The 27,585-nt window shown below is 41.5% G+C and overlaps 1 protein-coding gene across 4 annotated transcripts in view; it reads right to left on the bottom strand.

The window, feature by feature from the left end:
• Window positions 1-4,497: 4,497 nt before the first annotated feature.
• Window positions 4,498-27,585, bottom strand: part of Elmod1 (ELMO domain containing 1) — a 55,550-nt gene continuing 32,462 nt past the window's right edge. For 2 of the 4 annotated variants that reach the window (XM_037207494.1, XM_037207495.1), the window contains exons 6-12: window positions 26,068-26,197; window positions 19,453-19,586; window positions 18,027-18,095; window positions 17,552-17,575; window positions 15,009-15,059; window positions 13,661-13,794; window positions 4,498-5,911 (exon numbers count right to left, since the gene is read on the bottom strand). In XM_037207494.1, coding sequence (XP_037063389.1) covers window positions 5,739-5,911; window positions 13,661-13,794; window positions 15,009-15,059; window positions 17,552-17,575; window positions 18,027-18,095; window positions 19,453-19,586; window positions 26,068-26,197 — 715 coding nt within the window. In that variant the 3' untranslated portion in view covers window positions 4,498-5,738. The remainder of the gene's footprint in view (window positions 5,912-13,660; window positions 13,795-15,008; window positions 15,060-17,551; window positions 17,576-18,026; window positions 18,096-19,452; window positions 19,587-26,067; window positions 26,198-27,585) is intronic. The other 2 variants (XM_028864971.2, XM_037207496.1) reach the window with 1 other exon arrangement.

The following is a 27,585-nucleotide window of genomic DNA, read 5'->3' as shown; positions in this document are numbered from 1 at the left end:
GTGCAGGTGTGTATGCTTGTATGCAAATATGCAGAAGCCTGGGCAGGATACCAGACGTCCTCTTCTGTGCTCTCTGAACCAGGAGCTAGGCTAGCTTGGCCAGTGAGTTTGCAGGGAGTATCCATTCAGCTAGGCTAGCTTGGCCAGTGAGTTTGCAGGGTCCCCCTGTCTCCATCCACTGAGGCTGGGGTTACAAGCATGCATGCAACTTTTTACATGAATTCTGGGGTTCAAACTCAAGTCCTTATTTCTGTAGAACAAGGCTCTTACTCACTCAGCCATCTCTTGAGGCCTGGTTTTTCCAAATTTAATCTTAGTTTCTCTCGTCTTTGCTATGCTTCATAAATTGTCATGAATTTTCTTCTATGGCTCCCCCTGAAAGCATAATACAGGCCTCGATATTTAGATAAAAAGTAACTTTTGGTCTGTGACCTTGCTCTGACTTCTTTCCTTACCATGTCTTGTGTATCTGTGAAGTATCCCAAGGATATTAATGGATGACATCATACTCATTAGTGTGTCTGTAAGCAGCAGGGTTCTGGAGGCTACACAAGGTCAGTGGGATAGGCGGGGGAGGGAGATGTATTATTAATGAAGAGTCCACATGTTAACCGTCTCACATATTTCTTTTTCCACAGACATGCACGGTAGCATCTGACCTGAACATGACCCAGCCCAGGCTCTGCAAATCCATCTTGCTGAGGCTTCCACTGGGAAGCAGTAAGAAGGAGAGCCAACTTCCTTCCCCAGGGAGACAGGCGAGAAAGAACTTAAGAGACTGCCCCAGTTGTTTGTGTATCAAAGCAGGGAATTCTCCAAAGGCAAATGGGAAATGGGAAAATTCAACAGCATTTATAGGTATGAATTTACCTTGCAGATATCTGAGTGGGAAATACTAACTTGTTATCACCTAGGAGTAAGATGTGAGCATCTATGGATGTTTATAATCCACCAGAAGCTTGGGCAGTAGGGTAGAATTCTAAGTGGAAGGTGTGGTGGTTTGAGAGAAAATGGCCCCAAAGGGAGTGAACTGTTAGGGGGTGTGGCTTTGTTGGAGTAGGTGTGGCCTTGTTGGAGGAAGTGTGTCACTGTAGGGGTGGGCTTTGAGGTCTCATATATGTATGCTCAAGCCACTCCCAGTGACCCAGACCACTTTCTGTTCCCTGTGAGTCAAGACATAAGAACTCTCAGCTCCTTCCCTAGAACATGTCTGCCTGCATGGTGCCTTGCTCCCCGCCATGATGATAATGGACTAATCCTCTGAACTGTAATCAAGCCACCCCAATGAAATGTTTTCCTTTGTAAGAGTTGCCATGGTCATGGTGTCTCTTCACAGCAATAGAAATCCTAAGACAGAGGATATAATGATTAGAAGTCTTGGCTTAGGGCCTTGAAGTTCAAGGGTTAGTTTAGCACCCCCTGCCCCCACCCCCATCTTCTTCCACTTTTCTCTTCCCTTCCTCCTCTTCCTTCTCCTCTTCTTCTGTCGATATTTTTGGATTTTTTTTCATTTTTCTTTATTAAGAAATTTTCTTTATTTTATTTTATTTTACAATACAATTCAGTTCTACATATCAGCCACGGATTTCCTTGTTTCCGCCCCCCTCTCCTTCCCCCCAGCACACCCCTTATTCCCACCTCCTCCAGGCCAAAAGCTCCCCCGAGGACTGAGATCAACCTGGTAGACTCAGTCCAGGCAGGTCCAGTCCCCTCCTCCCAGGCCGAGCCAAGCGACCCTGCATAAGCCCCACGTTTCAGTCAACTCATGCAATGAGCACAGGACCCGGTCCCACTGCCTGGATGCTGGATACTTTTGGATTTTGAGATAGGATCACACGTGGTAGCACAGGCTGGCTTGGAACTTGTGATTTTCCTGCCTTAGCCTCCTCAGCACAGGGATTATGGGTGTGAGCCACTATGCCTGATTCATTTCCTTCCCTGTCTTGAGTCCTTTGGCACCGCATTGAAATCCTATAGGCCTGCTTGTCAAGAAAAGCCGGGGAGGGGCAGGGAAGGGGGAACACGGTGTGTGGGCTGGAGAGATGGCTCAGAGGTTAAGAGCACCGGTTGCTCTTTAGAGGACTTGGGTTCAATTCCCAGCCACCACATGGTGGTTTACAACTATCTGATACCCTCTTCTGATATACATGGGCATCAAGCACGCATGTGGTACACGTACATACATGCATGCAAAACACTCACACATAAAATAAAATGAATAATTCTAGCAATTAAAAAAAAAGAAAAGAAGAGCAAGTAAGAAGCAAACAAAAGCTCCTGAACTTCCGATGCTGTCAAGGAGCTGAAACCATGCAAGTTCAGGGCTAGCTGGGTCCCACACATGGCGCTGGAGCTCACTAAACACTAGCATTAGAAATGGAATCCAAGCTGGAACCTCTTCCCAGGCCTTGATGTTGCACTTGGTTCTGCTTTTCTGCCCCATTTCTGAACTAGAACATTCCCGATTATGCTCCCAGGAGGACTGGAGTCAATGCTTTTGCAGAGGATGTATTACTGTGCCCCAGGTTCCTCCGTGGCTCTGGGCTCAGTGAACTGAGAATTTCTGCTTTTCATTTTCTCTATCCTCTTCCTCTTTTCTCTGGCACCTTCTATTTTCTTCACTCTTGCTCTTCCAACTCTGGTTCCACTGTTCCTCCTATTCAGTCTGGACCTGGCCTCCTCTATTTGCAGATCAGTATAGACTGTGCCCATGGAATTTGATTGTCAGGGTTCATTTCCCCATCACATTTTCGGCCTACTCTTTGCGGTTGAAATTCTCAACTCAAAAAAACGATATATCAAAAAAGACCCATACCTCCGATGTATTTATGACATACCTCTGATGTAATTATGACAGTATTTATGACAGGATCCCATGATGCACTTCTGCTAGAGCAGGAAAGCAAAGAGATGCACTTGTATCTGCATCAGTGAGTTACGAGCAGACAGTTCGTATTTATATCTGTCTTTTGGTCCACTTCGGTCATATAACATCTCTTTCCTTAAACTGCCCCTGTTTAGTCTGTTGTACCAAAGCAGTCAACAGCATCCTCTTTCTCTCTCAAACATTCCCTGATTTGGAGTATGTATTGTAAAGCCATCCCCTCCCGTCTTTGGAATGATGCCTATCTGGGCTTCTTTACAAATACAGACAAGATGATGGATTACCAGGAAATGTTTTTCACCTCAGCACAATAACAACTGTGGAAGACAAATCTACCCAAAGTCTCGTTTCAGAAACAATGCTTCAAAGAGTATTTTTTATTTCTTTCCTTGTAGTGCAAACTAGAAATGTTTTAAAAATCATATATCAAGTAGTGTTTTGGAAAACTTAAAGGGAATGTGCTACACAATTTACATTTTATGTGGTCAACCCTTGCTCAGGGGAATAAACACGAGCATGCTAAGAATACCCTGGGGAACCACATACATACACAGCATACATCCCACGTCTCTGATGCTCCTGAAACCTTCTCCTCTTCGTTTTCTCACCTCGCTCTGTGTGACTGGGTAGACTGCATCTCCTACAAAGAGGTGTGAATGAGAAGGCTAATAATACCTTGAAGGAGCTGGCAGCGACTGTTCATCCTAAAACTGTGCAGCCGTGTTTAGATACTACCAAAAGCATCCAAGGAGCCGGGAGGGGAATGTCTTAGCTTGGTAACGTGAGCTACCTCTACCTGAGCAGAAGAGAACCACATGCCATCACGCTGCATTGCCAATGCAGGACTACAGTAAATAGGAAGAGGCAGTATACATATGCAGTTGGTAAAGTCTGCCTTGCATATGGAGCAATGCTTGGATCTGCAGGTAGAAGTACTGTGTGCTCAAGACAGAGACCATCTACTCGGCTCACGGCTTTCCCTTCTGGAGACATTGTTCTTGGTACGCAGTAAGCATCGACTGACTCTCCCCTCCTCATCGTCTAACAGAGGGCACGGGTTGCAGGAGAGGTAGTAGAAATGCTACCACCTGACTCCAGGACTGAGAGAGAAAAATGACAGTCCTGGAGTGGAGGAATCCTACCGGGCAACAACAGGCAGCTGAGGGTTTTTAAAAAATCAGACGTCTTGTGATAATCATGGGAGATTTTATAGAAAGCAATGAAGAAAAAGTAAGAGGGTAAGGAATGGTGATACATGCCTTTAATCTTAATTTAACTGATGATGGAGGCAGGTGAATATCTGAATTCCAGGCCAGCCTAGGCTACACAGTGAGTTCCAGGTCAGGCAGGGTTACATAGTGAGAGTCTGTCAAAAATTAAATAAATAAATAAATAAATAAATAAATAAATAAAAGATCTTACTCATTAAAGCATCGTCAGACCTTAGGATCAAGGAAATCTCTCAGCCATAACACCTTCTAAATTACACCTGGCTACTCTGAAAGACAGTAATTTATAACCAATTGTTTGTCTTTGACATTCCACCCACTCACAGATTTGCATATCTTAAGACCCATAGAGCACAAAGACATCCGAATGAAACCCACTCTCCGTTACTGTAGAATGATATGTAATTTATTCATATACCGACAGTTAGGCAGTACTCAAAATTCATTTAAATAAGCAAGTGATTACACAAACATCTAATAATACTAAAATCGATAGTCCCAAAGTATAAAATACCATGGGTATGAAATACCATGGTAAATACTATTCAACAGACTACGATCATAATTCCAAACTAAATCACATTTTGAAGAAGATGATTCTTAGCAGTTTGAGGATAATTTCATTTTTTTCTTCTCCCAAGCAACTTCTTCCACTGTTATAAGGATGCTAATTTCAAGGAATAGTGCATGGTATCATTGCTCGGGTTTCTGTGTTGTAACACGTTTTCTTGCAAAAAATTAAAAATATTGCCCCTCAACATAGAAAACAAACCAGTCAGCCCCCAACCCCCTAAAGCGAAGATGCTTGAATTGGGGTAGTGCTAACTCTGGGGTTCAGCAAGGGGCAGGCAGTGAGAAACCCTTTGCAGCCTCGGAAAGATATGGCTTCTTTTCTGTAGCTCCAAGCATCATACACATATGTAGACATCCAAGCCATGAAGTGATGGGGATAAAGTAAGCTTCTATCCTGACGACTGCAACACAGTTGCAACCGTGGTTACGTTAGGCTACAGGTCTGCAGGGTTTCACACAAGGACGGCTCCTATTTAAGCTAATTTCTTACAGCCTCATTACATTTTGGTGAAGTGCAGCTGTATGTGCAGGAAGAGTTTGGCTTATCATGTGTCTGTCTGCGTTATTTTAAAGTCTTACACTTTCCCAGAATGAGGTCCAAGCATGAAGCCAGCGTGAGAAGCTAGCCGCAGTCCTGATGAAACATTTTAATAAGTAGGAACACAGAATGAGATGCAGTTTAATCTCTTTCATACAAATTACAGCTAGGGAGTTATTATACATTTTTAATATTGAATGATGAGGAGGAGGGAAAAAAATCTAAAAAAATATAAAACTTTCTTCATACCTGGGCGTCAAGGTCAGATGCTAACACTGCATAATGCCACAATCTGAGCAGTCACTGGAGGGCAGATACTCCAGACATCGTGGTATTTGGGGGATCTTGGAATTATGACCAAGAGATGAAAATACTGTACCAAAAGGCATGCATATATATATATATGTATATGTATAATCACTATGTGCATTCGGTGTGTGAGCTGTCACCTAAGCAGAGATCTAAGACAACAATGAGGCAGTGTTCTGAGGATCTGTTGAAACCGGCGTGGGCACTACATGTTGATTAAGCCCTCAGATGCAGCAAAATGTGGGCACAGCGCCATGTCTGGGTTCTGTAGCTGTTTTATGATCCTCTTGCGGAATTTCTCCCGCACGCGATTAAATTCCATTATGTCCATGGGGTCCTCCTCAATCCAAAACTTGTGAAACTCGTGCATCAGATAGCCTGTTAGGGACAAGACAGTGAGAAGACCGCAAGAAAACAGTCCTTAGCCACCTTCCAAACCACCGTGGAGGAGTCAGACCAAAGCATCAGTCTCCGTGGAGTTCACAGGAAACACCAAGATTTAAAGTATGACCAGTGGAGTAGAAGCTGCCAAGCTGCCTATTCTGTTTCCTCTTTTTGCAGCTAGTATCAGAGACATTTTCAGCTCCACAAAGCAGGAGGGCAAATCAATTCTATCACCTCTTGAATATGAATCATACTGGGAACATGCTCTCTTTTCTTAATTTTTTTTTTTTTTTTTTTTTTTTACTTTTCTGAGTGTTGGCCTGTTATGTATGGCTGTACACCACATTGTGCAGTTCCCTTGGAGGCCAGAAGGGGCACTGGATCCCCTGGAACTGGAGTTACAGTTGTGAGCTGCTACTTGAGTGCTGGGAATCCAATCTGGATCCTCTGGAAGAGCAAGCAGTCAGAGCTCTTAACCAATGAGCAATCTCATCAGCTCAACTTGGATTTTTGGTTTCCTTCCTTTCTCTCTCTGTCTCTCTCTCTCCCCCTCTCTTTCTTTCAAGGCAAGGTTTCTCTATGTAGCCTGGAACTTGCTCTATAGACCAGCCTCTGCCTCCCAAATGTTGGGACTAAAGGCATGCATTACAATTCCTTTATTATTTTTAATTATTTCAAAAATATTTTCAAATTCTTAAAATTATGTTTATTTAGCTATGCTTGTATTCAGGTATATAGGTGTGTGCCCATGTGAGTACACACGTGAGTGCACATGTGAGCACACATGTTTGTAGAGGCCAGGGGATACTATTGGGCATCTCTCTCCATCTTACATATTGAGGTGGAGCCTCTCGCTTGAACACAGAACTTGCCACTTCAGTTAGTCTAGTTAACTAGCTTGTTCTGGGGGTCACCCCTCTATGCCTCCTGAGCACCGCGATTGCGGATGGGCCGTCATGTCTACTTGGTATTTATATGGCTTCTGGGAATCTGAGCTCTGGTCTTGCTTGCAAGGCAAGTGATTACCCAGTGAGCCACCTCCCCTCCCCTGAACTTGTTCCAAAAGACCAACAATGACTCCTTCATCCTCCCTCCCAACTAAATTAACACAACAATCCAGTCCTTCAAAAGTACTCCACTCTGCCCTTTTTCCTCTTGGTATTCAATTTAACTAAAATTTTAAATTGCCCCAACACATCAGACAAATGCATTTAACCATCTAGTATGAGACAGTAAGAACTATAAATCAAATCTAAGCTATACAGACTCGTGATCAGCTTCATGTAATTGCTAATAATACTTCCTTCCAAAGTAAAATTCCATATTCAAAAGCTTTTGTGTCTCAAAGTTGATGTTTATGAACACTCTGGAGTGGAAATGTTCTTGGAATAAGTGTTAAGTCTTTGAAGGAAGAATCTGTTTATTGTTTATTTTTCCTTCCCCATTTCCCCTCTCTTCCATCACATTGCTCGTTTTTACACACATCTAAAATAACTGAAATGTGAATACTTCCTTTAAAAGAAAGTATTTTATTTGTTTGTATGTAGTAAACCCCAATGCAACTGCAGGTCTCTCTATAAATTAGAAAAAAAAGAAGAAGAAGAAAAGAGAAGAATCCCAGTTTAAAAAAAGAAGTGAATGCTCTACGAGTTGTTCTTTGTTCTAACTTTAGAAGGTGCAAGCAAATCCAGACGGAATGCTGGAGAGGATCCTGGTTGGGCTCTCAGAACTTCTACTTTCGTGTATAAAGAGAATCTAGGAGGAATGAGCAAGGGAAGGAATGCAGAAATAGAAGAGAACTGGGAAAAAACATACTCAATGGAACAACTAAGGAAACAGCTTTTCTTCTGGTAACTAACAATGTGTGGAAATAGCTTCAACATAATTCTACAACAGTTTTAAAACATCATATTCATGTTTCATTATAACACAGTATTGGAGGTGTCCTTCCACAACACACACTGCTTGATGATGACCCGTTTACACAAACACACACCTTCATTACTCCTCTCACAGCGTATGTAGGCACACTTAGACACTTCTAAGAACTCAGTCACTCAAGCGCAGGAGAAAAGGTTGAGGGAGTAATTATTTTACATTGATTTTGGGTTGTTTATTCTGTTTCATTTCTTCTCTCTCTCTCTCTCTCTCTCTCTCTCTCTCTCTCTCTCTCTCTTTCTCTCTCTCTCTCTCTTTTGACAAGGTCTCTCACAGCCCAGTCTGCCCTTGAACTCACTGTGTTACAGAGGACCTTGGATACCTGCCTGATTCTCCTACTTCCACCTCCCAGTGCATTACCACACCTGGTTTATGTGTGATTAGGGATTGAACCTACGGCCGATGTGTGCCAGGAGAGCATTCTACCAAGTGAACTACATCCCCGTCCCTATTCCATTTCTTCCAGGGCAATGGACAAGACTGCTTCTTAACATTTCTAATGGAGGCATTCACTCCCCTTATCCAGCTGGCCTTGGGGCTACACAAAAGCTGACTACTAGGAAAACTGCAAATCAGGTCCACCATCACGCCAGGACCTGTCTTCTCTATTTCCACTCATGCTACCCTTTGGTTCCCTGAGGGGGCCCGAGGCTGAGTCCAGGCTTGGGCATCTCTAGGAGCAGCACTGGAGTGACACAGATGAGGGGATGATTTGTTTTGTTTTGTTTTGTATTTTTAAAAGGCCGTGGTATGGAGTCCTGGTTAGTTAGTCTTCAATGTGTAATCCTCCTACTTCAGCCCAAGATTCTTAGAAGGTTCCTGGGTAGGAAGCTGTTGGCCTGTACTTCATGGAACAAATCTAATCCTTCTCTGACACTTGCAGTGTGCTTTGTGCCCAGCACGCATCTCTTCTCCAGGTTAAGCGTCTGGCCTCTCCATCACAGCTCATGTGAAGTGTTGGTCCTACTCGCTTCAATGCGTGATGACAGCGCTGTCTCTTCTGACCCCTGCATCTTACTGGCCCACAGGAACTCAACCCTCTGTCCATTTCAGTGAGTGGAAAAAGTTCCTAAAACATCTCAGGAATAGCCTGGGGTAATTTGTTAAACATGCAGATCCACCCAGATTCAGCCAGATGAATCTCTATCTCTGAAGTTTAAAACCTAAGATCTAGAAGACTCCATCTTTTTACATCCCTCCCTGGCCTCCTTCTAGGAATGTTTCAATTGATATGGTTATAAAAGAAATAAATGAAAATTCATAATTTCTTCTCTTCTTAATATATAAAACACACATATACTTTTTCCAACTGGTCTTTGAGCTCAAAAAAGCATACTTGAGTTGTTTTGCTAGGAGAGTCAGATTTATATTATTATGAATTAAAATCATCCATGATATATTCATCTCATTGGCATACTTCCATTGACATCAATAAAACAGGTACTGTGGAAACTAATTTTTTTTAATTTGAGTTTTTGCTGTATTTATATGGTACAATGTGAAAATTTGGTCCATGAGTGTGATATGGACTATCAAATCAGAATATGTAGCATGTTGATCTCCTTGTAATGAATAATTTAATGAATATATTAACTTACACATAAAGATGCCCACTTTCCTACAGTGTGCAGACACCCTGGCATCTGACTCTGAAGGGGATGTAGTATATCTCAGAGTTCTAGGAGAACTCAGACAGTTGTTTCCCTCATTTTTCTATTTTATACACAATTGCAGAGGACCATCTTGGAGAGTGGGGGTGCTTCATACTCTGACACCATTTTCATGGTACTTCCTTGATAAGCACAAATGTAAACTGTAAATCCTGTAAACAGATTCCCAGGGACTCTCCCTATCTTATCAGGAAAATGAGTAGAGACCATATAACATGATTGCAATAAAAATACAGAAATGGTGACCTGGCTTCCAAAGTACATATTATAATCATAAAACTCCACTCATTTATGTATTGTTACACAGCATTCAAATATTCATTTGGCCAGTTGTCTGGTCAACCTGTCTACCAATTATGTATGTAACAGATACACTGTTGGGCACTGAAGATGGAGAAAAAGGTAAGAGTTCTCATGTTTCCTAATTCTCTGTCTCTTGGAGAGAGAGAGAGAGAGATGGGTATTTAATATCTGACAATGATTTGTTAGCTGAGAACGCTAACAAAGGAGTGTGGAAAGGGAGGGAGAAAACGGAGTCAATCCATTGCTTCTAGTCTTCAGTTTCATTCATGCCCCAGTGCTGTGGGTTGGCCAACCAGACTTTATGTCTCTACCTTACAGATGTGGACACTGGGTTCAGCCAGGAAGCTCAAACAGGGCATGCTCACACAGTTGACAGCGGAAAGCCTGAGCTGAAACAGGCAGTCTTCCCATCGTTGCTACAGGCTGCTTCCTCTGGTGCTTATTTCTATGTTAACGGTTCTCTCTCTTGAAGGTCAAAGAACAGATAATCCGCTCTGTCTTTTGTGCTTGTCCCTTCCTTAACTTTACCCCATTACAGTTGGGCTGTGTGTTCAGTGGAGCTTTAGATTGGCTGGCATTTTTGCAACAACAAGCCTTGGCAGCGCAACGTTCACTGACTAAGACTGTAAAGTCAGGACGATAGAGCCATTACATTCTTATTTCCTTCCCTCTAGATGAAATACTTGTTTTGAATACTAATTTGGCTTGCCATCTGAAGCCTGATGCATATTTATTGCTGCTCAAATGTGTCTTGGTTTTGCTTCACTGCACCCTGTTGCTAGAGAGCAGAGACATGTGCAAGGACACAGATAATTGTAAGAACATCACAGGGGAGATTGCAGAAGTGACCGTGCCCACTGGAGGGGCAATGAATCCAGGGCATGGTTCGCCTCTTCTAAAGACACCCAGTCTCTCTGACCATAACCTAATCCGTTGGTGATTGCTGCTCTTTCTGAAACCTGAAGAGTGTCTTGGGAAATAAGATACACTGCTTCATGCTTATATATCTGGGCTAGGACTCTCCTGAAAAACCTATCAATTGGGTAAAGCTAAAACATTTCCAGATCAGCTACACCCTCTTTTTCCCTGAAAAGAATATCATTCAGTATTATAGTTATCTTATCTGTCAGTCCATCCATCCATCCATCCATCCATCCATCCATCCATCCATCCATCCATCCATCCAATATATAGTTACTAAACTCTCTACTAGGCTGAGCATTTAGCAATAACAAAACATCTCCTCCTACCCTTAGATATCAATTCTTTTCAGTTTAAACACGGGAGACGTCGGTTGCTGTGTGGTTCTGATTTTTAACTCCAAGCAGATGAATCACGAGTCTGGAGGCAGAGCCCTTCTAGCCCATCAGAGCTCTGTGGCTTCTTACAGGAATGTCCATTTTTTGTGGCTTTGAATAGATTTCCCCAAAGGAATTTACCTCCAGTTCGCCTCAAATTAAACTCATCCTATTTTTCCTTGCAAGAGCGTCCCTGATTTACCCAAGAAAGATGGAAACTATAGAACAGAGCAACTTATAAAGGGCTAACAAAAACATAGTGCAAGAGATTTTGTTTGTTAACAGCTATGTTCATACTCTCCAGCATGGCTCAAAGCTCTTCAGGGTCCATTCCAAATTCTTCTCTTAAACTTCCTGCATCATATCTAACCATACCCTCTCAGTATCGTATCTAATCGTACCCTCTCTACTATACTGTTTGGATCTGCTGTACACTCCCATCTTGTGGCCTGTGTCTTTACCACTTCTCTGGCTAGGTCCCTCAGCACCCATTGCTTTGTGTTCTGCTCTTCAGCCTTAGGTTTTCACTGAGAATGGCATTTGCTTTAGGGAGCTCTCTCTGCTTCAGACTCAGTGGGTGATGACGGCCATATGCCTTTGCAGTGCTTTAAGAGTATGTTGTACTTAATGGTTTCAATGCCGGTCTTCCTCAGGATAGACCCTGATTTGCAGTAAAATCCCAGTGATATTTGTTGGGAATGGAGTTGTTACAGGAGTGAATATAATCACCCACGGGTCAAAATGGGAGCTATAAAATGTCATGTGAAGACCTTAGATTTTCTAACAAGTTATAAAGTAAATACTTCGAATATTGTTTTCATTTTTGCCAGTGATACTTGCATTGTTCAGTACCAGATAGTTTAATATGTTTTAATGGGAAAACAAAGCACCAAGCAGGCAGTGGCCTCTCCTATCCTAGTCCTTGCTCTAAAGTTGCTCTGGCTGAGCCTTCTGACTGTCAAACTCTATAGCCCCACGCATGCTGCATTCCATTTCTGGGCTGTTTTCTAAACCCCTATTTACAGAAGATACAGGTCTAGGCCCTGTTCACCAGCCCAACCATACTCAGTTCCTTACCGTTTTTTTAATCTAGGACTAATTGCCTACTTTGTTCATTTACTTAGTTTTCCATTTAATTTAACCACAAACCACCTTCCCTAAGGATGCCAAATGCATCCTAGATGTGTTCAACCATGGTAGATGTTTGTTTGCTCAGTTTCAGAGCATTGTCAAAATCCAGATCGATTCTTCTGAGCCTATTGTGTGGGATCTGCTTTGGGAGGGCCCCCTTCCCTCACCTGAGGATTCCCTTCTCTTTCCTCCCGGAAAGACTTCCTGTTGTCCAGGTTCATTTATTCTTTCTGGAATTACTCTCTTATTTTGTAGAAACATCATATTTTTCAGGAGTTTCCTTGTCAAGTTATGGAGAAGCAAAATATTTAAGACCTTGTATTTATAAAAAAAAAATGTCTGTCCTGATACTCAATACTCAATTGATAAGTTAGCCTGGGAATATAATTTGAAATTGTAAATCATATCCCCTTTGTGCCATCTTAAGTTTCTATAGTCATTATTTCATTGTATTTTGGAATAAAATGCTGCTCTGGAGAAGTCCAGTGTAATCTTGATTTCAAAGTTATTGTGTGACAGTTCTAGAAATTTTCGGCATCATCTCTTTACAGTGTCGTAGTATCTCACAGTGATAGAGACTTTGGTTTGGTAGATTTGAATCTATTATGTGGGTGCTTGGAACTTAAAATATGAAAATCTGCTCTTCAGGCCTAAAGTTTTATCACATTTATTTATTTACTTTGTGTGTGTGTGTGTGTGTGTGTGTGTGTGTGTGTGTGTGTGTGTGTGTGTAGAAGTCAGGATAACTTATAGGACTTGACCCTTGCTTTCCACCATGTAGGCCTTGAGGATCAAACTCAGATCTTCAGGCTTGGCAGCAAGTGCCTTCACCCACAGAGCCATCTTGCTGGCCTGATTTTTTTTCTTGATTTATAGATTTGTTTCCTTTCCCTGAGTTTCTCCTTTTTGTAACCCCCCCCCCCCCCCACACACACACTTCAGATAGGAGACGTCCCACAATGGCCCTTTCATGTTTCAACCTTTATTTTTTTTTACTTTTCATCAATACCTCTTTGACCTACTTTCTAGGCAAGTCTTTCAACCTTACTTTCTAATCTTCTTGTGAATTTCATTTCTGTCAAAACATAGGACCTGGCATTCAACACAGGCTGTCTTTAGAGTTGCATTCTTCAGTGTTAAGCTGTGCTAGATCAAAGGGAGACAGACATAGTCAGACCTGAAGTTGACACATTGCATATCACATAAGAGCCAAGAAAAAGAAAAATCCCTGATGCCCAGAAATGTAAGCGTGGGTGTTGAAATGAGAAAATAAATAAACAATGAAGTTAAACCCAAAGGAACTTCTTTCCAGGGCCTAGTGTAGCTTTGCCACAATGATTTCTCAGCTTTGACCCTTGTCTGCTCTGTAGAAATCCATACTGAAAATTAAACAAGATACTTACAGAACGTTTGTTGGAAGTGAGACAGTGTTGGTGCTTCGGGGGCGATGTTGTAGAAATGGGTTTTGAGAGCACCACTCACGAGCAGATTATATGCCAGATCGGTGATATTGATGCCCACGATTGCAAAGGAGTACCTGCAGGCAGGACCCACAAAAACAAAAAATGTTGCACATGAGAGATATAAACACTCCAAAAATTGATACCTGAGTTCTAAATTCCTTTAAACCACCAGAGTGGCAAGCCATCTATCCATCTCTATCATATCAAAGTCTTGTCCTCTAAATCTACCACAAAGTTTTGGTAGCACATGCTAAGAGAACTGAGAGTCCACCTGCTTTGACTTGGTGATTCCATTTCCAAACATATGCTAGGTCAGTGTTTGAAGTGGACAAAACTTTATGCATAACAATATTTATTACAGCATTATTTATCACGGCAAGACATAGAAACCACTCAAATATGCTCAAAAGACTCCTAGAGAAATTAATTATGGTAATTTTTGTGTTTATTAAATTATGGTAATTTTATAGATAACTAAAATTGCATTCTTAGAGACTTTAAGGCCTGTGAAGAACAAGCCAAGATTTAGTATAGGTGCACATGGGTGCAGAGAGAAACATCTAGAATGAAAAGCTGTGAGTTCTTACTGTGGGTATGCACAAGTGATAGATGGGCTGATGGGTTGAGTTCTGGTCTTCATTCTTGTGTTTTTCTAAATTTAAATTTTATGTGAGAAAGATTTAAGGTATTACCACAAAGTATATTTTATGTCCCTCTTCTACAGAGAAGGGAATAGAATTCTTAAATTCTCACTGTTTTTATAAATCCAGCATAGAAATATTTTTGAATATTTTGAAATATATTTTGAATAGGCCATTAACAACATTTATTAAATTGTTTGTTTACTTGTTTGTGTGTGTGCATCTGCTCTCGCACGCGTGCATGTGTATGTGCGTGTGTGTGTGTGTGTGTGTGTGTGTGTGTGTGTGTGTGTGTAGGTCAAGACATTGTAGCATCTTTCCTTCTACATATAGGTTCTGGGGATCAAACTCAGGTCATCAGCCTTGGTGGCAAGTTTGTTTACCTCCTTAGCCATGTTGTCAGGTATCTAATGTAAAAATGTGAAACAATTTTAAAATTTTATTTCATTATTTTATGAGTATTGATGTTTTGTCCACATGTATATCTGTGTACCATGTGAGTGCCTAGTACTGATGGAGGAGCTTTGGTTCTCCTGGAACTGGAGTTAAAGATGGCTGTGAGTTATCATGTGGGTGCTGGGAATCAAATCCAGTCTTGTTGTCCCTGGGCTAGGGCTGACAGTCTTCATGTATGATCCCACACTTACCCAATTGCTTTATCCATCCTTTTCTTTTCCCATTCTGCTTTGCTGAATTTGCTGAAATAAAGAATGAATAAATAAATGAACATTTAATATTTAATTTGTTCTTAGTCTCTTTGAATGCGTATATTCAACCAATAACTACACATAGGGATACATGTAACTCTATTATTACACTAATCGGTCTGAATAGATCACTGCTAAAGGCAGTAGTACAAGCTTGGTATGATGACACACCCCTGGAATCCCATCAATCCCCACATGTATTGTTGCTTTTAGCGTTGATACATTCAAACTGATTAGTGTTAGGTAGCATACATATACATACAGGTAACAGTTTTAACATAAGCCAATGCAAGAAGACGTTGAGTTCTAGGCCAGCCTGGGTTACATAGTAAGACCTTGTCTCAAAAACAAACTTTAGCATTGGTGCTACATATGATATTTAAATTCATCTAAGCATGGAAAAGGAGAATTTTCTAGAACAGATGGCAAATGGCACACTACAAACGCTCACAGAATACCACAGCACACAGCCACAGAAACAGTACATAATGAATATTTAAACAAATGTGCTTCCTACTCTGTGAATGACCATCTACGATGCCAAGTAACTTCTGGAATTCATGTTAAAATATCCCACCTACTTTTCAAAGTATAATTTCTAACCAACAAAGGAAACTAAAGAGGCACCAGAACAGTTTTACCTCTAGAAGATTCATTTTCAAAATGAGTTGAATTGCATGTGAAATTGAAAATTTTTTCTAAGTATCCACTTTCTCTTTAACAGAGCTTCAAAAGTCCGCAGCATGTCTATATGTTTTAAATGAAATCTTATGTCTATATTTGCTAAATGAAATCTTTGCATTTGAAATACAAGAAAAGGCCAAGTGGCTTCCCTTCATTTGATAACTTATAAGATAGCCCCCAAGCAAACAACAGAAATTGACAGGCAGAATTCTCTTAAAATTACATCTACCTTTATCCCTCAAGTTACTTCAGGACCCCATGAATAATCACAAAGGCAGAAATATATCATGCTTGCTGAGGAACAGCTGGGAGCATGTCCTTAGTACATATACTCATGCCTCACTGTTGAATTCCTGAAATGTGTAGGGTCTGCTAGAAGCTATGATGTTACCATAATGGGTCAAACTATACCTCCTTCAGACAATTACCTAAGAAATAGATGAGAAAGAAATCAGAATGTTTTCGAGACATTCTGATTCACACTTGGTGACCTTCACCATCAATTTGAAGCAACTAATACAAAAGCTTCTTCCTCTTTGACTGGATTGTAGCTTGAGGGATACCCTAGGTTCCTACACAGCACACACATGAAGGCCATCCTCCTTAAGAGTGGTCCACAGACCCTCAAGGCCTCTCTGATGACCGTTGAAGGAGCCACAATTGTGGAGCCTCTGTCTACCCTCTCCTTGCTTGAGGATGGCTCACTGACAAAATTAATCTCCCTTCAATCATTATTCAAACAATATTTGAAGCTTATTGTTACTTTCCCAGGATCATGGAGTATCCATGACTCCTGGTTCTGATCCAGGAAACACCACTTGGAAACACATGTAAACTCTCAGCAAACTTTACTTAGGAGGAGTTCAGAGGCTCCACAATGCAGAACTATGCAATCCAGAAGATACAGTTGAAAAGTCAAAATAGCTTGAGTTTGAGCATGCAATCTATCCAGAAACAGTGAGATGATTTTGATGTTTTTCTTGAAATGAATAAAAGTAAAGGAGATGAATTTTTAATCTCATAAAAGACTGTAAATCTAAGTCTGGGAAAGTAATGTAACTTAATGAACTTTAGTCAAATGGAGCTAGGAGGATATAGCACTGTCAGTGAAATAAACCCAAGTCAACCGATTCCTGAATCTTAAGACTGCTACAATAAAACTCTAGGTTTATTTAGCCAGTAATAACTAAGTGCTATTAGGTAGAGGACAAAAAAACCTACTAGGATTAGGACAGTAAAATAGGAGGAATTCTCAGAAGAGTCACTGACTCACACATTAACTACCATTTATAGTTAACAAATTGGAAATACACCAGTCAAGGCTAGAAGTGGTGGGGTACACTTTTAATCCCAGCTCTAGGGAGGTAAAGGCAGGTGGATCTCTGTGAGTTTGAGGCCAGCCTGGTCTACAGAGTGAGCTCCAGGCCATCTATGGCTATGTAATAAGACTATGTCTCAAAAAAAAATATTAATCTAAGATCAAATTTTCACTATGTAAGAAAATTCACAAGTAAAATGTCCCTTGAGGGGATTAGGTTATGTGTGTGAGATGGTCACCTCTCTAGGGAAAGGATTAAACATCCCTCAACTGGGTATAGTTCTGGCTTCATTAGGTTAGATCAATCTGGCTTTTAGCTAATAAAAATGCAGCCCACAAATAATCAACCATATCAGATTAAAATTTGGTGAATGTTTGCCTTTGAAAGTGTTTTTCACAAATCTATTTATTTTAGAAATTCTTATCCTATTCATTCTAATACAGAATAAAAACAACAAAACACAAAAGCAAAGAAAAATACCTTATTTCCTCTTTAGTGACATCCCTTCATGTGTTCAGTCAAAGAAAAGAAATCAAGTAAACATAAATGCAAATGCAGTTTTGAACTTTAAAGCAAAAGAGCTTTAGAAAGTCCAGCTTTCTCTGTGGGTCTTTGTCTTTCAAGCTTCCTGATGCCCACACCATACTCCCTTGTCTCTGAATTCTTTCCTCCATATCCGGCCCTCCACGCTCACCTTTTAATCTTCTTAGACACTCTTGCCACGCATCTTGCTTGAAGGGCACCTCTCTACCTTGTTAGTCCTGACGTGAGTATCTGAAGTATTAACCTTCCTGTTTAGCGCCCGTCAAAAGGTCTAGCTCCCAATGAGCTGGCTCTCCTGATAACACTTCTCTATAGATCCATGTGGGAAATGGTATTTTACTGATCCCCCCAAAACAAAACAAACAACAACAACAACAACAAAACTAACCCATCTTTTATTTGGAGCAATTACCTGCATTTTGGATGAAGAGAGTCGGAGAGGACCTGCTGAGCCACTGTGGCATCCCGTTCTGCAAAATATCTGCAGGCAGAGGAAAGAACACCATGATTTCACTGTCTGCAAGACAGCCACCCTTATCTGGTGGGAGGCCACTTGGCACCCAGTGGTAGACACTGGCATGAGCTCATCACTCTTCCAGAGCCAACAGACTTGAAAACTTAATTATGCACTTCATTACTACCCAGAGAGCCAAGTATATAATCAAGCATTATAGATAAGGGGTCAGGTGACTCAGTGATGGAAGACTCCCCCCCCCCAGAAGCCTGAGAGAAGCAACATGGGGGAAGGGGAGAGAGAACTCTAGGTTCCTTCCCTTCCCTCCCTTCCTCACCTCTCCCCTACCCCCCCCTCTCTCCCTTCCATCCTTCCTTTCTTCCTGTTTTTTCCTAAGACAGTGTGTCCTGCAGCTCAGGTTAGCACTGATCCCAATTAGATAGACAAGGATGAGTCCTGACCCCTTGCTTCTGTTTCCCAAGAGTTAGGATTACAGATGTGAGCCACGATGCCCAGATCAAATGCATCTTTCTTAGAAAGCAGTCTCATTGTATTTGAATTCTTGATGATTAGAAAACATCTCACAGAACTTAGGGATGTTAATTCAATGAAATTGCTTCCTGGGAGAAATTGGCAATGAACTTTCAGAATAAACATAAAAATTCATACAACCTGAAAAGCACTTCATAAAAAGTATTTAACACAGGCAATAATAAAACTATAACAAAATTGCTAATATATGTCTATATAATTTATTACACAAATCTAAGGAGGGGGATACAGGAAAATTCAAAGCAGCAATTTTAGATTTGTTTATTTTGTGTGTCTGTGCACATGTGGAGGTCAGAGGAGAACTTAATGGAGTCAGTTCTCACCCTTCACTATGCAGATTCCCAGGCTCAAACCCAGGCATGTGGCAGAGGGCAATTTTCCCTGCTGAGCCATTTCAAGGTCCAGTATTGATACTTTTTAGAGGTACATATTGAAATATGAGAGGCGAAATGGCAAATAGTAAGGGATTTTTCATTAACTTTTTTTGTCTAAAAATTATGTTGCAATTTCTGAATATTGAATTCAGATGATAAATTATATCCATCAATATAAGAGGGTGTGTTTTTGCATATGCTTGAAGTTTTTCATAATAAAAAATAAAAAAAAACATATTTAAGAGCTGCTTTAAAATTTCTATGAAGTTTGTTGAAATACAAGCAAGGTGCTGGCAAGTTTTAAAACTGTATGAAGCCAAGTTGCCCCTTAGAGGATTGAATGTTTTTATGGAATCTTTTGGGCAGTGGCTTTTGAAAGTGCTAACTCTACTATGGCATTTTAATGCCAGCTGACCAGAGAATTGCTCTAATGGTTAACTATTCTTTATTTTACTCACTGTAAATTATAAAGTCCCAGGAGACCCATTCCTCGAAAATCCGTTTTCGGATCATCACCTTGGAAACCAATCTCACACCACTGCTTAGAAATCCGAGCTTCCAGTGGTGTGTTGGGCTTCAGGAACTCCCACAGCTGCAGCAGAAGAAAAGAGAACCACTGTTGGGTGTGCACACACAAGTGTCCTGTCTTATTGGTTCAGATGCTGTGAGCTGCATTCTGATAAGGGGAGTTGCTGTGGGATGTCTTTCTGTATGCTGTGAATATGTGTTGCTTTGCTTGGTTAATAAATAAGCTGTTCTGGCCTATGGCAAGTCAGGTTATAGCCAATGGCAAGTCAGGAAATCCAAGAGAGAGAGACAGGAAGAAGAAAGGCAGAGGCAAGAGAGATGCCAGCCGCCACCCAAGGAGACTCAGGTAACACCACAGTACACGAGGTAAAACATAGATGAATAGAAATGGGTTAATTTAAGATATAAGAGCTAGCTAGATATATGGCCTGCCTTAGACCATACAGTTTGTAAATAATATTAAGTCTCTGATCGATTATTTTATAAGCAGCTGTAGGACTGTGGGGTTGGACGGGACTGGAGAAACCTTCCGACTACAGGGAGTTGCAAAAATAAGTATATGCACATATATTACAATAGTGGTTCTTAAAGGTGACCCAACAGGGTTGGATGATAAAAAAGCAAAAACGTTATTTCATAATAAAAGCAAGAGGTTATGAGCCTCTACGCTCATCTCAAGAGTGAGCTGTAGAATGCTGTTATGGAGCTGTTGCTTTGAAGGCAATGGAATGCATACATGTATATCCCAGTGTTTTAAATCTTTATACTTTTGTTCTTAACCAATGAGATAAAGAGATAAATAATAGCCTACAACAAGGCTCTCTTCAGGAGAAGGGGGTCTCTGAGATATTTAAGACTACAAAAGAAAAGGAGAATGGAAAGTGTTAAGGTTGCCTCTTGTTCAACTCCACAGAAACTTTTTTCTAACATTCCATTAACATGCTTAGCATGAGCACCATTAAAAAAAACATCTCTTAGGTCTCACCTGTGATGGAAGTGAGAGCAAGTATCATACAGCTAGATAAAGAAACATCAGCAGTGTTCACGAGTAAGCCTCAAAACACAACATTATCTTGAAGAGTCGCCTAAATTAATTTCATTCAAAACCAACATTATACACTTCTCTGTTTTATACATTTAGTTTGTTTTCTGTAGAGAACTAGGTTTAGCACACATCGTGATGATAGAGATAGGTAGACCGATGGCAGGGAATGTGAGCCATGGTTCTGTATAATACGTAATGCTTAGAGGTGAATGCAGCTCTGAATCTCCTGACTCGGGTGCTGGGAATTGAGTTTGGGTCCTCTGGAGGGAAGAGCAGAAAGCACTCTTAACTGCTGAGCCATCTCTCCAGCCCCACAAATATTATATAAATGTAAATATTATATTTTATTTCTTTGTGTGTGTATTCTGTGTATGTATGTGTTAGTGTGTGGTGTGTGTGTGTGTGTGTGTGTGTGTGTGTGTGTGTGTGTGTGTGGACATGTGTGCACCTGTCTGTTCATTTGAGTGCAGCTGGAGTTTGGTCTTAAGGGTCTACCTCAATTGCTCTTTATCTTATTTTATGTTTTTAACCTGGAGCTCACCAATTCATCTAGCCTGGCTGGCCGATGAGCTCCAGCAAGCCTTCTGTCTCTACCTTCCCTGGTTTGTGGCTGCAGAAACATGCCATCCCACTTGACTTTTGTAAGGCGCTGCAGATTCAAACTGTAGATCCTCATGTTTTATAGTAAGCACTTTGCCAACAGCCTTTCTCCCAGGCCCAAAGATTTTGTTTTCTTCTGACTATTTCAGAAATGGTTAACCTTCCAAATTTTTATTTTATATTATGGGAATCTTAAAGTTTCAACAGAACAGTAATGTACAGTTATCTTGCTTTATTGTGAATTGTCATGTATCAGGCACAGTGTAAAGTCTAATATTTAGTGGCAAAAACCACAGAGGTAAAAATTTGCAGTTCAGAGGTAGAGATAGCTCAGCAGGTAGAGTGCTGGTTACCCAAGCATGGGGACCTGAGGTCGCCTCCCAGAATTCTGTACAAAAGCTTGGAGTGGTGGCTCCTGCCTCTAATTCCAGTTCTGAGGATGTAGAGGGAGAGGAGAAACTCTGGAATTTGAGAGCTCTAGGTCTATGAGAAACACAATCTCCAAAAGCAAGGTGGGTGGACTCTGAGTAGTGACACTTGCGGTTGACTTCTCACCTCTACAGTCACATGCATAAATGTGCACATGTGCCCCACTTGTGTGCACCCCCCCAATCCTGCAGTTCATTTTCATATATTGTGGTTATTATAGATGTGACTCTAATATTACTTCTTAATAAGATACAATATCTGTGCTGGTGTCACAGCATGCTACTTCAACTTATCTAGAGGTATAGAGACACAGAGATATCGGGCATGGTGGTATGTGCCTGAAATCATGGGACATGGGAGGTAGAGGCAGGTGGATCCAGAGTTCAAGGTCAGCCTGGTGACACAGTGAATTAAAGGCTAGCCTGGGTTAGCTGAACTTATAAACTGGGTCAGCAAACTCTGTGCAAGATCTCTGTAGCTACTTCAGGCAGTGAGCTGTGTGTGCTCTGCAGCAGTTTCTTCCTTTTGTCTTTGTAGTGGGATCGCCGCCTGGGACAACAGAAACACTTGCACGTGGTTAGGTGACCATAAAACACTAATAAAAATGGGTGGTGGGCCAAATTTGGCCCATGTGCTTTTGCTTGCTGACTCTTGTCCTAAACAATTTTGTGATGTAGGAAGCAGGGGTATCATCACGCATCCTAAAGATGGGGCTTGAACTGGGGCAGTTATACACCAGCCCTGGCCAGGCTCTGCGGATACAGGAGTAGACTCGGCACAGCGTCCTCTGAAGAAACAGTGCAGTGCTGTGGTTGGAGCGCTTTCTCAGCCTCGTGTTTCTCACCCTCCTCTCCAAATGGAGAGCACATCAGCACAAGGTTATTGTGAGAATCAAAATGGAGAACTCTGCAGAGTTTATTAGTGACCGGAACACAGCAAACATTCAGCAAGTGTTTCAATATTATGACTTTATTGTTCTTGTACTTGGAATTCAAATACCCGGAAGGGTAGAATAAAGATCTCACCTCTGTATTTGGGGAAGCTAGAGACTATTTCAAAATCCAGTGAATATGGATTAAGAAAGCCAGGTGGCTTCTTCTGTGAGGACAACAAATAGCAATGGGAAGAGCATGAGCAAATTCCTGGCACGTGGTTGTCACAGCCTGGCCTGCTTTGTGGTGCAGTCCTCCGTATGTGATGGATGGGGATGCAGCAGACAGAGCCGAGAGAGATGCATCAGGAAGGGGCTGCAGCGCTGCTCTGAGCAGTATGGACTCTGCTGTGGTGCGTGGGGAGTTTGAAGGTGTTTTGATTTGCTGGGGAAAACATCTTGCCTATACCCCAGACTGGCCTTTAAGTCCCAGGCATCTTTACTTCAACCTCCCCAGTGCTGGGATTCAGGTGTCTAGGGATGTTAATCTATCTTAATGGCTGGACTTGTCTCATAAAAACTTCTCTGTCAGTTAGAAGATGGAAGGGAAGCTGCTAATGGCCAGATTTAGGACTGAAAAACCGTAACGGCCACGCTGGAGAAGATGGTAAGAACAGGAGAATGGGCACGGACCCACAGGAGACATTTCAGTGAGTCATATGGATAAGAGTTCAGGATTTCTGTAGGTGCAGATCATGTCCTGATTAGAGTTCAAACCATGTAGGGTAAAAGGGAAAAGCCGGTCATAAAAGGGCCGAACTCAGAGCCAGGCGTGGTGGCTCACACCTGTAGTCTCAGCATTTTGGAAGCTGAGGCAGGAGGATAGCCACAAAGTCAAAGACAGACTTGGCTACACAGTGAGTTCAGGACCAACTCACAAAAACATAGTGAGGTTTTGTCTCAAAACAATAAAAAGCAAAAAGTGCCAAATCTGATGGTAAAGAGATCTGGCTTTATTATTTCCTAGGTATGTGATAGTCAGACAGACTGCCTAAACTAAAAGAAATGTAGTTTTCTCACCTCTAAAATAATCACTACCCTGATTCCTTAGCCATGACATCAGAATGATAGTACATACATACTCAAATCATAACCACTGATAAACGTTAACAGACTGATCCAGAGGTTCTCATCCTTCCAAACGCTGTGGTCTTTTAATAGAGTTCCTCATGTTGTGGTGACTCCCAACCATAAAATTGTTTTCACTGCTACTTTATAACAGTAATTTTGCTGTTGTGAATTGTAATATCAGAAATATCTGATATGCAGGACGTCTGATATGTGACCCTGTGAAAAAGTTGTTTGTCCCCCAAAGGAGTCGTGACCCACTGGTTGAGAACCACTGAAGTCATCACATGTGTCTGAAGCGAGTGCATTACACTGGCTGAGATAAACTCAAAGTTAACAAATAGGATTTGGATGCCTGCCATGGGCCATCTTCAGCTGTTCTTAACACACAGCTAAGCGTGATGGCTAATCTTGGTTGTCACTTCACCACATCTGGAATGAACAGAAACCCAAGCAGCTGGGAACGTCTGAGGGATTTTCCTCGGGTGGATTACTTGAGATGGGAAGACCCATCCTAAATCTGGGCCATGACTTCTGTGGCAGCCTCCACAAGAAGGGCATGGGAGAAGGATGCTTTTGCTTCTGCCTGCTTGTCCCCGCACTCACTGGTGAGTCCATCTGTCCTGCTCCTGGGCCTTTGCTAGAACCACCAGTTCTATCGGCTGCTCAGGACTTCAACACAGACTGAGAACTGGCAGCTCTCTGGGAATTCCCTGGGATCCCATGCCCTGGATTGGAACTGATGAGACATCCAGTCTTGTGGATTAAACAGCCACAGGCTCCATCAGGAGACAGCCATTGTTGGGCTGCTTGAACCATAGTTGGTAAGTCACTCTAATAAACCCCCTTTTAGTGTATATATTCATCCTGTCAGTTCTGTGACTTAAAGAACCCTGACTAATACACTAAAGAATTTCAGTAAATCATGCATTTACCCGCCATTCCCCTTTTTGCTGGACACCTACTATAAGCCAGCTCACACACCAGACAAACCACATAGCAAGCATCCAAATACCATTAGCTAATTTTGAGTTTATCTCAGCCATTGTGAAGCATTTCAGACACGTATAAGCAGGCTGTTAATTGTACTGATTCATTTCATTTTTATTCACCTTGATCCTAGCCATTAAATCATTTTGATGAGTTTGACGGCCTCTATCAGCAAATGGTCAGGGCAACCGACAACAGGAGAAGGTAGAACTCAGCTAGAAAGTTAGCTAAGGTTAACAGGAGGGAAAGAGAAGGCATGCTATTGCCAAGAATGAGGTTTCTTCAGTTTTTAGTGATCACCTCAGATCCAGCACTAATTAGTAGTGACAAATGAATCACCAGCTTGAGTACTTGCATACACAAAAACATGCACTCTTTCTCACAAAATACGAGATGCGTTAAAAAACAATTACATCTGCTGACATTTTCAGTTAAACAAAGGCAAGGCAGACAAACCAATGCTTCCTTCTTTTTTTTTTTGAGATTTATTTTTAATTACGTATATGTGTGTATTAGTGTATACACTTACAAGACTGCAGGTGCCTAAAGAGGCCAGCAGAGGGCATCAGATCCCCTGGCACTGAAGTGATGGGCGGCTGGGAGCCACCACCTTCTGGGCACTTTGCTCTCTTGCCTGGGCCGTCTCTCCAGCCCCTTCTCTCTCTCTCTCTCTCTCTCTCTCTCTCTCTCTCTCTCTCTCTCTCTCTCTCTCTCTCTCTCTCCTCATTCTGTCACAGCCTACTTGAAATTTAGGAAGAGGCAGAGACGCACCTGATGCCAGTGGAGGATCTATTTTCAGAAGTGAAGGTCTAAAACTTTCTAATTTAGTTAGTACTTCCAAATGTGGGTCTGAATTTTATTCTTTGGACTTTATTATCTCATACTTTGGTGTTTTGTGGGAAGTTTCATGGCTGTTTGATGATGATGCAGCATCAGCACTCATAGGATTTGAAGCAAGGAGTACTTACAAGTCCATATTACTTTCCTCGCAGTCTTAATGTGCCAAGTATAAACCTTTACCTCCTCTTTGAATATTTGCCAAGTCACATGAATAAATAATCAGCATGAGGATCTCGGGTAATTTCCCCAGAGGGCTATTGCTGAGGCAGAAGTCAACATCCTTGTCTTTGATGTGTATTAAAGTCGTAAGTAAAAACCCCATGACACTCTGACAAATGCTGTCTCGTTTCTCCTGCAGCTTTCAATACATTTGAAACAATCCAAACCCGAGCCAAGTGTGAAGTGCCCCTCCCCCACAGAAATAACCTCTGACGTTTTCTCAGACTGTAAGTCATCTGGCTTTAAAGTTAATTTCTCATATGAGTTTTCTGATGAAAAATTTACCCCCAACCGGCAAGAGAACTCAGCCTGGCCAATCCGTCACAGCGCCCATGTCCTACTCATCTTTGTATCCTCAATGTACAGAGAATGCCTAGCCTGAGTGCTTGGCAGCCATCAGCTGATGTTAGGGAAGGGACTCACCTTCAAAAGCATCTCTTCGTGCTGAGGGTTGTCGGAGTCGTAGGGCTCTCTGCGTAGCTTTTCCACATCTGCAATGAGGTTTCTGTAACCCACAATTTGCAGAAGGCAAGCCTGGAGAGAGATTCCCAGCCTAAAGTACAGAAGAATCCAGTGTGAGGAGAAACAGACCCAGGTGCTGTTGGCATTTGCTCACCGGATGCTTGTTTGAATCATAATATCAGAAATATCTGATATGCAGAGTATCTGATATGTGACCCTTGTGAAAGGGTCGTTCAACCCCCAAATGGTCAAGACCCACAGGTTGAGAACTGCTGTTCTAGAAAAAAAAAAGCCCTATTCTTTCAATTCCCTCTCACGGGGCATAGCTTCTGATTCATATGGTACACATTCCGCTGTGAATGCATATGATGTTGAATATATCTGTATCTATGCATATATATGTAACAATAATAATTAAAGAAAAGGAAGACAAGAATTTGAAAGGGATTGGGGGCAGAGCATGGAAGGGCTGGAAGGGAGGAGAGGAAGGGGGAAATGATGTAATTATATTTTAATTAAAAAATAAAAATGAAAGCCAATTTTTAAATTTTAATAAAGATTGATCTATTAATTTGTGCGTGTGTGGCTGCGTGAGTTTATGTGCAGCCAGAAGAGGGCATTAGATTCCTTAGAACTGGAATTATAGGCAGCTGTGAGTTGCCATTTGGGTCCTGAGAACCAAACCCAGGTTCTCTGCAGGAGCATTAAGTGCTCTTAACTGTTGAACTATCTCTCCAGCCCATGAGAAGATTTTAAAACTTAATTTGCTACATAATTAAATCAACCTTAATGTCTGAATAAGGCAAAGGCACAGCCTCCTAGCTCATGAGACTATAGAAAGATGCTGTAGAGACTAGGAGGAAATGGAGGTTTTTTTGACTGAGCTCCTGGATAGATCAAGAGCAGCACCTAGCATACTCTGAAATTCCCTTCAGCTCTGCCTCCATCTTTGTTATTAACAGTCTTTCTCAGTAGTGACTCTGAAGTCCTCATGTATATAGATCTATGAGACAGTTTGATTGTTACCAACTTCAAGCTGTCTCTAAATATACCTGCATTTAGAATTTATTCTCCTTAATGTCTTTAAGGTCCAAATTTTACTGAAAAATTGCTGCACCCAGTGGAAAATATAAGGCTAATTTTAAATGTCACGAACATTGCCAAGTGCATTTTAATACTTCCAAAATGAGAGGAATAAATTATAAAGTTCTAAAGTATTCATATAAAAACTATCTCTTCCTCCCACACACGCCTGTCTTCTTGACAAGCAGGTAGGAACTTTCTCCAAGATTATCGGCCCAGCATGATGGATGGAATATTCATGAGGGAACTGAAGGAATATTCTAGATGGAGGAGAATCAGCGTAAGCCATTTATGATTTGAACATGTGCAATTAATGTAAAACACAGAAGCCAAGTAATGTCCTGTTGATGACCGTCCTTCCTTGACCTCACATTTTGACATCAGCTTGCACACCCC

The sequence above is a fragment of the Peromyscus leucopus genome, chromosome 7 (genome assembly GCF_004664715.2).
Source record: "Peromyscus leucopus breed LL Stock chromosome 7, UCI_PerLeu_2.1, whole genome shotgun sequence".
Classification (NCBI taxonomy): domain Eukaryota; kingdom Metazoa; phylum Chordata; class Mammalia; order Rodentia; family Cricetidae; genus Peromyscus; species Peromyscus leucopus.
Note: the sequence above shows the minus strand (reverse complement) of the source record. Positions and strands in the feature narration are given on the sequence as shown.